The sequence below is a fragment of the Adiantum capillus-veneris genome, chromosome 14, assembly GCF_014529385.1.
Source record: "Adiantum capillus-veneris isolate H3 chromosome 14, ASM1452938v2, whole genome shotgun sequence".
Lineage (NCBI taxonomy): Eukaryota > Viridiplantae > Streptophyta > Polypodiopsida > Polypodiales > Pteridaceae > Adiantum > Adiantum capillus-veneris.
The window spans coordinates 142,444,546-142,458,209 of record NC_140944.1 but is presented as its reverse complement, the minus strand read 5'-3'; the positions used below and the strand labels follow the sequence as shown (position 1 = coordinate 142,458,209).

Genomic DNA, 13,664 nt, shown 5'->3' with positions numbered 1-13,664 from the left:
AGGGCCGTACAATTCCCAAGCCGCTCCATAATGTCTCCAAATATAGGGCTACGCACAACGTGGTTCTCCCAAGCCACTCTGCAAAAAGCACTTTGATGTCCCTCTCTTGAGCTCGAATCGCATCCTCTTCCAAGCCACTCCACAAGAAATTTCCCTTTACAAACCCCAAGTACTTGTCCTAAAGCCAATCACAAGGGAAAACCCAAGGGGCCTCCAATTCCCTCTCTTAACTTTTCTGTGGAAGCAAATTTTTGGGTGCCTCTTTGTAGTTGTGTCAAGGCAGGAACATAGGGGCGGGGTGGGGGACTCTCGACAGTGGAGGGAATAACGCAGTAGCATTTTAAAATGCTGCCTATATGCCAAGGGGAGAGAGTGCTATTGCTAGCAAGGAATTGTTGTCATCATCGTGTCAAAATGCAAGCAGTAGGGGTAGGGAAGAGCTGTCGTCAAGAGCTTCTGGAGTGCTACATTTTAAAACACCGAGGGGCTTTGTTTCCTCTTGTCGTCGCCATCAAGGGATTACCTAGATGGTACTTGCTGCTGCGTTTTAAAACGCAGGTAGGAAGCTTGCCGTCCGCCAAGGTCTTGGACGCCGTCTCAAAACGCACTCCGTTTCAAAACGCTTGGAGGGTGGGAAGATTGACGCCTTTGCATAGTGGGAATTGTTGAAGGAGGCTCCAACTTGGCAGCGTTTCACAACACCGCTATAGAGGGAAAATGGTACCACCACCAACTACTCCCCAAGGTTTCTCCTCTTCTCCATGGGACACCTTGCTCATGCAAGGTCACAGAGCACTAAGCTATGATACCATGTCAAATTCGACAATTCAGAAGCGTAGAGACCAAGGGAAGAAAGAACGCAAGAGAGAGAGAGAGAGAGAGAGAGAGAGAGAGAGAGAGAGAGAGAGAGAGAGAGAGAGAGAGAGAGAGAGAAAGAGAGAGAGAGAGAGAGAGAGAGAGAGAGTTGAACCAACCAACCTTGCCAATGAATTGATGATAATACAATGGGGGTTGAGGGTTGCTTATTTAGCAAACTCTGGAAATTGCCCTACCTAGACTTTGACCAATAATTAAAATAAATATCTAAAAGCCAAACTAAATAATGGGATCACATTGGGCAATTCACTTGAGATGCCAAAAACCTCTGGAATTGCCCTACCTAGACTTTGACCAATAATTAAAATAAATATCTGAAAGCCAAACTAAATAATGGGATCACATTGGGCAATTCACTTGAGATGCCAAAACTCTAACAGATCTGCCACATCATCTTCATACGTAGACATTAGATGCAAGTAACGACCATGAACCACATTAGCATTATCCTCCATTAGAGCACGTATCTTTTTCCATAAAATCACGTGTGTATCATGAATCAACAATAAAATTAGCTCGAAATAATGTAAGATGAAGAGTCTCCGTTATTGAGTTAATGCTCGTGAATTAATGTGATCTCCAATGCTTGCAATATTTGGATTTTCCACTTGAAAATTACAATTCAATACATTTAGGTCATTTTGGGCATCAACAAAGAAGTGCAACAAAAATTGAACCTTGTAATTTGTCAATTTACCATACAAAGTTGTATCTTGAGTTAAGCAGTTTGGGGAGATAATTTAGGTGTTGGCCCAGTTTTCAAACTTTTTGAATGTTTTGGCACACGTAAAAATACTTCCTTCCCTTCCTCCAAGGTAACTTGCCGACGTTTCTCATCAGCATACTTCTTATACCGATCCTGTGCTTGTCAGACATTCTGACGAGCGAGTTTCAGCATATCCATGTGGTCTTGGAGAAAATCCTTAACCTGTTGGAGATTTTTGATTGCCAACCCCACCGTCACAGTTGACTTAGGTTGAAACCCATACACGAGCATGAAAGGACTAAATCCAGTTGTGACATGCTTAGCACTGTTGTAGGAAAACTCAAGAATAGGTAAGTATTCTTCCTAGTCTGACTGTTTTTTGCTGACGTATGCTCTTAGCATATCCTCTAGCACCTGGTTAACTCGTTCAGTCTGACCATCTATTTCTGGATGATCGGTTGTACTGAGGTTCAGTTGTGTACCCAATCGTTTAAACACAGCCCTCCAAAAGTGACTATTAAACTTGGGATCACGGTCACTGACAATGTTACTTGGCAAACCATACAATTTGTATAGATTGTCCATAAATAACTTGGCTAGTTTTGGTGTCTTAACCATTGATTTGGTTGGAATAAACTTACATAGTTTAGTCAGCCGGTCTACGACCACCTATACCGAGTCATGACCTCATACAGTGGTTGATAAGCCCACAATAAAGTCCATAGAGATGCTTTCCCATTTTCCATTGGGAATCTCCAAAGGATGTAGGAGTCCTCCTGCTTTCAGGCGCTCTGCTTTGTTAACTTGACATTTTTGGCAATGCAAGACATAAGCTTGAACAAAGCCATGTATACCTGGCCAGTAAAACTGTCGTCGTACGAGAGCATAAGTTTTTTTAATACTCGGGTGCCCTGCACTTGGACTATCATGACATTCATAAAGAATTTGGCGCCAAATGTCTGTGTCCATCGGTACACAAACTCTCCCCTTATGGAGTAGGTACCCATTGTCGATGGTGAAATGCTTCCATTGTTGTAGTTCATTACTCGATAGAGGAGAACCAGGTGTGGAGGTTAACATTACACTACCATCATTGGAGTGAGAAGGATCCCTCATTTGAACATGGCTCCACACTTTGGAATATGCTTCATCATGCTCATATTTGCCTTTGAGAGAATCCAAAAATTCACTACTAAGTTCCGTGAACAAGAGAGAATTGATCTCCGGCATACGGCTTAGAGCGTCAGCCACCACATTGTATCGACCTTTACGATACCTGAGCTTGGCGTCATATTCTTGAAGAATCTCGGTCCACTTGGTTTTTTGACCCTTCAAATCAGTTAGTTGTGTAGACCATTTGATGCTTTCATGGTCAAACACAATTTCAAAATGAGCACCATACAGATAATGCCACCATGTTTTTAAGGCAGACACTATTGCATAGAGTTCGCACTCATAAGCAGAGTAGTTCTGCTGAGCTGCATCAAGCTTCTTGCTTTCGAATGCAATTGGCCGTCCGTCTTGTAACAGGACTGCTCCAATAGCACGATCACTGGCATCCGTTTCCAAAACAAATGGTTTCAAAGGATCTACAATAGCTAATATAGGAGCTGTAGCTAATGCATCCTTGAGTGTATCGAAACTGTGATGTTGAGCGGATCCCCACTGAAAAGCTTTGCCTTTGCCTTTTAGTTGATCCGTCATGGGAACAACAATATTAGCATAGTTTTTAACGAACCTTCGGTAAAAACCTGCAAATCCCAAAAAAAATCTGTAACTCTTCCAGATTTTTAGGAGAAGGCCATTTTCGAATGGTATCCACTTTGGATTGATCCATATATAACCCATTAGCTGAAATAACATACCCTAAATAATGAATTTCTTTTTTCAGAAAATCACACAAAGATTCCTTGGCATATAATTTGTTCGTTCGTAACAACTCGAACACTTGCCTGAGATGTTGTAAGTGTTCTTCTTCAGAAGCACTGTAGACTAGACTGTCATCGAGGAAACAATGACAAATTTGCCCAAGTACGGCTTCAAGACACTATCCATAAGTGTCATGAATGTTGCGGGCACATTGGTTAACCCAAAGGGCATCACCAAGAACTCATGGTGTCCAAACCATGTTCGGAATGTAGTTTTGGGTATATCAGCAAGTCGAATATGGACTTCGTGATATCCTGACCGCAAGTCTATTTTCATAAAAATGCGAGCATGAGTGAGTTTGTCGAACAACTCATCTACTCGGGGCCACGGTAGTCTACACACATGCACATACTGCCGCCTTTTTTCTTCACTAATAGGATAGGAGAGACCCATGGTGAAGAACTGGGTTGTATATACCCTCTGCTAAGGTAGTCAGCAAGCTGACGTTCCATCTCAACAGATTCAGAATAACTCATACGGTAGGGCGGTTTACTGACAGGTTTACAGTCTGCAGCCACCTCGATGCTATGTTGCACCGATCGTGTCGGCGATAATCCTGGTGGCAAATCATTAGGAAAAACATCTTGAAATTCCTTTAATAATTTATGTAACTCCCTAGCAACGTTTGCTTGTTTAGAATTAGCCATTGGTGGAGGAGATGAGAGAGAAGCATGCGGCGTTGAGGAATGTTCAACATATTCAATGTTAGAAAGAAAATGAGACAGTGAGTAACACAAGAAAACTTGATCTATTTCATTATCAGAAACAAGCTGCATAAGCTCAGCGGTACAAATCAATGGTGATGAAGGTACATCCTTCTCTCCTAACAACAACACATATGCGGCATGGGATTCAAACATCAAGCTGTTGTGCTCATAGCTACGCTTCAGTGATGGCCCTAGGCTATGCAACCACTCCCTACCAAGAACCACGTCTGCCCTTTCCATGTTCATAACCTAAAAATCCAAGCATGTGGAGTAACCTTGTACTTCCAACGAAATAGCTCGGCATTGAGTATCCCATATTTTGGTATCATGTCCATTCATCATTGCTACCTTGTAGCGGTGGGTACTTGGAGTTTAAGGCAATTTGAGTTTTTTCACCAATCCATAATTGATGAAATTGTGAGTAGCACCATCATCTACCAAGATAAGCACCTTGTGGCCTTGCAGAGATCCGTGCATACGTACTAACTCATGTGGTCCAAAGGTTTGTTGCCACATGTAAGCTGTGAGACAGCATTCATGTACCACTTCTGTGTGTGTTACTTCCGCTGTAGAGAAGCGTGAGGAAGACTCAAGAGGTAGCAGTTGCACCGTGTGCACTGCTTTCTCCTTGCCATGAGCAGCAGATTTCCCCTTGGGACAATCCTTTTTGCCATGACCGCTTCCTAAACATTGAAAACATAATTTTTCTTTCTTAGCTTTATCAAAGTCCTCAAGGGAGAGAGGACCCCTGGACCCCTTGGGTTTTCTAGATGCATCTGAATTGGCAACTATAAATTTCCTTTTATTGTGCCCATACTGAGTGTGTGTATTACCATGTGTATTAGCATGCATGTGAATATTATGTGCTTTCTTTTCATCTGGATCATCATGAATATGTGCTTTCACTATGGCTTCCTCAAGTGTTTTAGGGTCTTGGGTCTTGACGTACTTCTTAAGCTCTGGTGTCAGACCTCGTATAAACCCCCATACTTGTTGAAAGTTATCTAAACCTTCCAACTCGAGGATAACATCCCGATAGTGAGAGATATATTCAAACAATGATGGGTATTGGCGCATGGAACATGTGTCCCAAGCCGTCCAATTCCGATCTGCCTCATTTGTAGGCAAAAATTATTTGCTAAACATAGCTTCAAAAGATGCCCAACTCTGTGGTATGATATTCTTCTCCTTGAGAGACATCCACCATTTGTAGGCCTTGCCTTCCAGAGTTAAGCTCGTTTGCAGAGCTCTGACTGCGTCCGGAGTACGCCGTAAGGCATGAATTCCATCCCACTTGCTGAGAAAGATATTCACTGCATCCTTATTGCGATCTCGGTCCGGTCTCGGTCTTCTCCCTTAAAAATCGGTGGTTTGGTGTTTTTCAACAATTCATCCACCTCTTTTGCAGTGAGAGTGTGCAATGTATCAGCATTTGGGCCTGCCCTAGATTAGAAGGGCCTTGCCCTTATGTAGCAACGTGCTCATGTATGTGCGTGTTAGCAGGACCCTTGGACTGCTGTTGCATTAATTGAATCACTAATGTGGATAGTTTAGTAACATTTGCATTTAAAGCTTTAAAATTTTTATCCATGACTGACATGCGTGTCTGAAGTGCACAAAATTATTGAATATCGAGCAATCCGTAAGTGTCATCACCTGTCGTAGCGTTGCGGGTACTCTCCTTGAGAGGATCCGACCACGGGCCATCATGGGCAGGATCAAGCGTACTTTGCTCAAAATCAAATATCATATTGATATCTGAATCCATGGCGACACAGTGCGGTGCAAGGAATAGTCAGAAAAATACATGAGATTGAGAGCACTTGCAAAGTGTAATTAGCCTTGCTAATTCCGTCAAAATCGATAGTATCCCGGTGGAAATCGATCCGAATTGTTCGCCGTATAGGGAATTCCTCAATTCCTTGGTAGCCAAATCAATTATGCTTGCAACCGTTAATTGATTTTGAAAGATAATGGTACTTTGAACTCCCATCGGAATGCTTTGCTTAAATTTCCAAGTTTCTGCCGATAATACGCAGAGAATTGGGTACTTGAAGTTTGTGCCAGCCGTGTCGAGATGCCGTGCCTTGCCGAATCCGCACACGAGGGGGGGGGGGGGGGGTACCCCACTGTGGGTACCGCCCGTTGTACTTGAAAAAAAGGTTTGGCCACTAACCCCCAAGGGGTTGGGCGCCCTTGCAATGTGAAAAAACTAAAGCTCAGCGGCTATGGCCGCTTACAGTAGCATACGAGCAAGGAAACGAGGCTATGGCAGCCACTGTGTTGCGCAAGGGGCTTCGGCCCTGGGTCGAGAAACACTCCCCCGCCCGCGGTGCCATGCCATAGAGCCCGCAAGGGTTGGGTTTGGTGCAAGTCCTGCCTCGGCGGCTCCTCCTTGCAAGGGGGGTTGCCCATGGATTTCCTGCTTATCGTCCTCCTCACAGGAGAGGTGCTCCACGGTTTTTTGACCCCGACATGCAGCTTGCTCATGCAAGTTTGTGTGGCTCCCCTCCTCCACGGCTATGCCTTTCCCAAAAAAGAACCAAGCTCTTGATACCTATGTTAGACAAGGGGAACTAGAACCTAGGAGTCCACCACCCAACCACCCACTATATAGCATAGCCCCTGGCCCTTTGCCCTAGTTGGACTCCCTTTCCACACTGCCTAGCCCGGCCTTGCCCTTGTCTAGTCCGGCCTTGCCGGTATTCTGACATATACCTTATGAACGAAGGGTATTGGGCTAGTGAGCATGCAAACAGGTTAAAGAGCATCTTGCACAACCAACCTATAACGCATGCTCTAACTGCTTTAGAAAATGGAGACTATCCTTTATGCCGTAGATACTTAGCAATGGCATGGCTTTGTCTAAAAATTTATTACCAATTGATGTCGTAGGAACAGCTATGAATTACCATTCAAATGGCCCGGCATGAACCTCTCCTGTAAGTCGCAACCCTGGCTTATAATATCGATCCTGTCATCTATAATCACGTTACCATGCAACAAGCCATAGCCAACAATAATATATGAGGGCTCGCAAATATCAAAGATGGAAAGGCAGATGCACCTTCCTCACACTAATACAAACTTGCATTTGTTTGATTTGATAGAACTCGCTTGAGCCTTTCGCATGCTCTAAACATATCTATTGTGGCTCTACCTTCAGTAGCTTCACTACTAAAACCTCGACTACCTTGAAAATGTAGGCTAGACATTCTTCCACATAGAGAGAGAGAGAGAGAGAGCCACCCATGACCCCCACCAAGCCCTGCACACACCACAAAACAACGTAATACATTAGTTTGTGTGTGTGTGTGTGTATGTGTGTGTTGGGGGGGGGGGGGGAACTGCATCATATCATCCCTGTAGGAGAAGGCAAAGGCAGCTTATAGTCTGTAGGATTGGCTGAGGAAAGAAACAATTGAAGCGTTAGTTTGCTTATATCTAGAGAGGTTCTCCCTTTCAGTTTCGAGAGAATAGAGACGTTGGGGTACGTGGCACCTTGAGTTGCGGGGCTATCTCAAGATCTCAAGGCACGCCGCTTGGCTCTTATGCGAAGGTGGCTCCTCAATGCGCACTCAACTCAAGGCCAATGGGAAGGTAGCCTTGCAATTGAACGCTAGCTCTTGCAAACATGGCAGGCCAGATCTTGCAAAGTGGCAAGCAAGATACATAGTTGGCAATTGGAGGCACGCTAGTAGGTGGAGGCTTCAAACAATGATTACATGGAAATGCATCCACGTGTAGGTTCACATCTCTCTTTTTAATATAGAATATAGATATAGATACCCTTTCATTATATACCAAGAGATCTGCATGCGTTTCTCAATCCTTTTCTTTTCGGCATCATGCATTTTTTCTATGTCTTTAAGTACTAAAACCATGCTTCTCTTCTCATGTTCCTTCCACATAGCTTTTGCCTCGCGATGCTTATTACAATTCTTATGACCCTGCCAGGCTTATAAGTGAAAGTACACCACTTACATTGCCCCTCTTTTCCCTTGCTGTTAATTATGCGATAAACCAAAAAGAACCATCATCACATGGAAAACATCCATTCTGAATCCTTTCTTCATTTTTGACTTGACCACCAAAATCGATCGTCCCTCTTGTATTTGCTACCTATAAACTACAATAGAATTATGTAAGGTTGAGACCAATATCCTATACACACACATCTTTACTTGATGCTCAACTTTGGAGTCAAGCTTACTTGAGTTTAGAACCCTCTCTTGTGTTGAATACTTGAAAAAAGACAAACCCTTGTTATCTATTGCTGTTTACAATCTCGCCTTGGATAGGGTTGACACACATCGCACAATCCCAATGCAAGTGCCAAGGCCCACGACCTCACGCCAATGCTGCTTCTGACCTTGGTAATAAGGTGCCTACAACACCATCGAGAGGTGCAAGCTTCTTGCGACATGGTGCATGCTATGTTTTCACTCATTGCAAAGAACTCATAACATATACATGCTTCTTGTTAAAGTTTCGCTCTCCGACTTGCTTCATATTTTTCAGCAATAGGGCATGGCCACTGGGCCTTGGACAAAATATTTTTTTGAGTCTTGTGACGTGGTGCATGCTACGTTTTCACTCATTGCAAAGAACTGATAACATATACATGCTTCTTGTTAAAGTTTCGCTCTCCGATTTGCTTTATATTTTTCAGCAATAGGGCATGGCCACTAGGCCTTGGACAAAATATTTTTTGAGTCAAGACTTTAGGCCTCTGGATTGGTGGATGGCAATCTTCAGCCTTGGGCCAAAATTCTGAGAAGCGGGCTGGAAGGCCACAACACTAAGTGGCACCGGGTATTTACTGAAGTCCAAGCCATGGGATCGACATCGGGTAGAGATTCTCATAGATCTTGAGGGGTGTGGACGGTCCACAAAAAGTGGGCAGTGTTGAATTTCTCATCTCTTGGTTGGAGCTTGAATCGGCGACCTCCTCGTTGGTAGGCGAATGTGCTAACCACGCCTCTGCGTGGGTCTGGTTGTCCAACCATCCACTTCGTAGCATGATAAAGGGAACATGTGCAGGCGAAAGTAAACTCGGACTTAAAAAAGTAAACTCGATCGCCATCCAATGGACGCCTGTCGCCATGAAATTTGTGCCCCGTGTTGTGTGTCATCGATCTTAACGGCTTGACCTTCATTCAAGACCCCGTGGTCTTTAGTGCTGAGGGCTGGAAGGTGTTACGCCGGAAGGTCCCGAGTTCAAATCTTGTCTTACACACTCACATGCGTTTGTATCCAGTGTTCGGGAAAAATCATTTTTTCAAACATACCAAAATCCTTTCCTTGTTTATTTCAAGAGGAAATTTGAAAAAATTAGGCTATTTTTAAAGATTTTTACACTATTTTTTGTCTATTCTGGGGCAGCATTTCTCCTTTTTCCCGTGCCCTCAACAGGCATTTTTGAAATTGAAGACCGCATGATATTAAGCTGAGACACAATTTTCCCGAACTCTGTTTGTATCTTTTCTGCATGGATTCTGTCAGCATGATGCAGTATTATCGGCCTTCTCTGTATCTTTCGCACAAGCAGCGATGGTACTGTCCTACTCTCTCTCTCTCTCTCCCCGGTCACACACACACACACACACACACACACACACACACACACACACACACACAGAGCTCACGTTCATTACATTTCTCTGAGCTGGTTAAACTGTTCTGCTGCAGGATTAGCTATGTATACAGGTCGGCTGCTTGCACGTTTTCAAATTCGAGTGGTCCAGTGCGCTATATTCCAAAGGCTCGTAAACAGTCTTCTCCTCAGGGGCAAGATGAACATGCAAACTCCTGCATCAGTCATTCGATTGATGATGTGGGAACAAGTGCGCAGGTTCGCAAGCTCCAGTCTGAAGCACAGAAAGCGATCACCGGACCCAGACTTGTTGAATGGGGCAGACATAAGGCCGAGGCCCATACAATTAGTGGGTCTTGTCTCATTGAGGAAAATGACATGTATACTGCATCCAGACATAAGTTTAGGGAAGCCTGCAATTCTGAAGTTGTGGGTGTACAAATGAGCTCAAAACATGTGCCAGCATATTCATCACACCTGTTGGACTCTTCTTACCATCTGAACAACAACGCGGAGAGAAGTGAGTTCTTTTCAAAAGAGGAGAGAACTGTACAGCCAGCTTATTTGAGAATACAGGATGGTCAAAACCCTAAAGCCAAAACCATAAGACTATCTTCAAGTAGCCCAGCTTACTTGACGACACCTGCATTACCTACAAGTGCAGTGCAAACTGGAGAAAGGGATGCTGGTCTTGAAGACAACTTTTCCGTGAAGGAAGAAAGGAAGGCTTTCCAACAAGTGGCTAAAGACAGCCCACATCCCACTCTCCAAGGTAAGCACCTCGAAAAGAAGGAAGCTAACATACAAGGAAGGAAGCTGCCACCTTGGCAAGATGCTGAGAGTTTTCTTCTGAAGGTTCAGAGAGCGAAACAGAGGAATTCGGAGTCTTTCAGGATGCGGCATACTGCAGTTACAGAAGGTAGCGATGTTGATGTTAATGACAATGCTGACAAAGGCTTAAGTGATGATGATGGGTTTATGCTACTTGAGCAAGATACTTTTGAACAAAGTAATAGTAATGTTTATGGAGCTCCCAAACATCTAGAATCACACAGCTTAGCTGCACATGAGCATGCCAAGAATCTTGCTGTCCGATATCTTTCCATGAGGTGTGTTGGCGTCAATCCCTGGTAAACTGTAGATTTTCTGCATGAATTTATTGGCATTGGAAGAAACCACATGATTTTGGGACTTTTGTAGGCCATACACAGCTGCACAATTGAGGAAAAAACTTATTGGTCGAAACATTGAGCCAGGCTTAGCTGACCATGCAGTTGCCACTGTTCAAAATTGGTATGTGCCCTTTTTCTGCAGCCCTTTTCAAACTTTAAAGATGGCCTCAAGCCATTTCTTTGTGACCATGTTGATGTCAATGAGACTTTATGAACAAAAAATGAAGACCTAATATTAGAGGCAATAGAAAGAGAAAAGAGAAAAAAAACACAGGAAGAAGCACAGTAGAGAGAGGTGTACTAAACAATAATGGTGGTTAATTTTGTATCAAGCTTCCTAGGTGACCAGGAGCCGTGCCTTCAATCTTGCACCACACAGATACTTGTGGCATGACATGTGATAATGTTAGATAGAGCTCAAATTCTCATCTACATTGTAAACCCATGCCTTCAATCTCATGCCACTCAGATAATTCTGGCATGAGATGTGTGATAATATGAGATAGAGTTCAAATTCTCATCTACATTGTGTATTAGGGTTAAGGTTTTCCGCTAGGGCAGACTCACAGGGCCATGTTAGCTGAAGGCTGCCCACCCTAGCTTTTCCTCAAAGAATTTCATTTTGCGAAGTAGGATATCTGATTTGTCACGTTTATCATCCGATGCACCATTAATCATAGGCTACATGCTACGGCTGCAAGATGGCCACTTAAGTTTAACAACATCTAGCTATGTCTCATGTGACCATTTATGCAACAAGGGTTATTCTTATGTCTGTAGACATCATAGTGAGTGCATGTTAGGGTGGTTAAGAAATCTTGTTAATAGTCATCCTTGAGCTATTTTGTGTGACCACCACAGGTGGATAATAGACCCTTGACAGCGGCTCCAAGAGTCTGCCAGGCCCCAGCTGGTGTTATTGGACATCAGTCTTGCAAAACAAGGAATTAAACACAAAGGTTGACAAATCACCAGGTACATTTACAACAGTCATTCTTTTCACACCCTTACAAATCCATCTGAAGTCTCTCACACACACACACCCCTAGTACACCAACACAAACTCACACTAGCACACACAAAGTGTCGCAAAGTGATGACGTGGCATGTTCGACCGGACAAACCCTAGTGAAACTGAGAGATTCAATATTATAAGTTGTTCCAACTTATGGGGTCCTGTCGGATGGGGCCCATGGGACACTAGAAGCTAAAAGAGGAGTCGAATTGTTGACGTGGCAGTGCTGTACGGAACCTGTGCAATTCGAGCTGACATGGTGACATGGCAGGCCATACGGATATTGTCACAAACTGCTGACGTGTCAAAGCCTAAAGAATGGAGCCAACTTGCAAATGCTGGCCGAGGGGCCTAAACCGTAAGAAGAACAAGTACGAGAAGAAGAAGTCCTACCAACCTATGGGGACCCCGTCCGATGGGGCCCCAAGTGACATAAAGGATTAAAATAAAGCAGGATCCGCACACATGCAAAAATTGATGACGTGGCAGATTTCTAAAAATTGCACTGACATGATGACGTGGCAGACTGTACGGATTTCCTCGTTTTGCGCTAGCTGATGACATGGCAGCTGTACGGATTTCCGTGATTTACGCTGGCAGCTTTTTGGCTTTGCTTTTGGACCAGATGCTTTTGAGTTTGAAGGCTTTTCACTTTGAAGGCTTTTCACTGTAATTGCTTTTTAGGCCAAGGGCCTTTTAAATATGAGGTTAGGGCTCATTCTCTGGCATGCTTCCTGGAGAAGGTGTAGAGTTTGGAGTACCGGCTTGTACTGTGTTGATGCAATATAAAGAAATACCGAAAGGGGCGCCAAGGTTTGGGGCCAATACTCTCTGGGGTGGAATTCCACCACTCCGTGTCACGTGTCGTCTCTCTCTTTCAGTTCAGTTGTTATTGAAGTGCTAAAAGTCTGTTCAGTCTGTTCTTTTCTATTGGCACGTGGTGCCCGTCTTGTTACAGATATCCGCGTTTTGTGTTGCTAATGCCACGTGGCAGGCTGTACAGATTCCTGCAAATTACGTTGGCTGCTTTCAGGAGACCCTACTGTTAGCCTTTGAGAGCAGAAGAAGTGCTTTTAAACTGATTGCTTTTGGGCATCCCTTGTAAGTTTATAAGAGCCCCTGGGGCCTCACTCTGCAGAGCGACGCAGAGTCTAAGAGCAGAGTCCCTTGGGAGTTCTACTTTGCAGTGATCAATAATATAGAAATGCTGAAAGGGGTGCCGGTCTTTGGGGCCAATGCTTCTGGGCCGGAACTCCGCCGTGCCATGTCGACTCTCTCTCTCTCTCTCTATTTCTCTCTCTCTATTAAAGCTAAGTGATTTTTAAGTTTCTATTCGTGTTGCTATTGATCATAGTTACTTGGAACGCGGAACGGGAACGGCTGTAACAGACTTAGACACTCCAAGTCAAGATTCTACCGCGACATGAGAGAGAATCACTTAAAATACTTCACAACTTTAAAATCACAGTTCAATTTGGTTGACACGGCCCGACGTAGTTCCATGCCAAGAGAGATTGGCCCCAAAGATTGGCGCGCCTTTCGTTATTTCTTTTATATTTATCTTTGAGCAAAGTACAACTCCTACAAGAACCTCTGCTCTCAGACTCTGCTTCTAGATGCTCTGAAGAGTGAGGCCCTTAGGGCTCTTTTATTCTTACAAGGG

At 44.0% G+C, this 13,664-nt stretch overlaps 1 protein-coding gene across 2 annotated transcripts in view; it reads left to right on the top strand.

The window, feature by feature from the left end:
• Positions 1–9,616: 9,616 nt before the first annotated feature.
• The window catches only part of LOC147443273 (regulatory protein RecX family protein), a 60,718-nt gene continuing 56,670 nt past the window's right edge, over positions 9,617–13,664 (top strand). Inside the window, exons 1-3 of one of the 2 annotated variants that reach the window (XM_086529181.1) lie at positions 9,617–9,774; positions 9,910–10,923; positions 11,015–11,107. In XM_086529181.1, coding sequence (XP_086385307.1) covers positions 9,710–9,774; positions 9,910–10,923; positions 11,015–11,107 — 1,172 coding nt within the window. In that variant the 5' untranslated portion in view covers positions 9,617–9,709. The remainder of the gene's footprint in view (positions 9,775–9,909; positions 10,924–11,014; positions 11,108–13,664) is intronic. The other variant, XM_086529180.1, reaches the window with a different exon arrangement.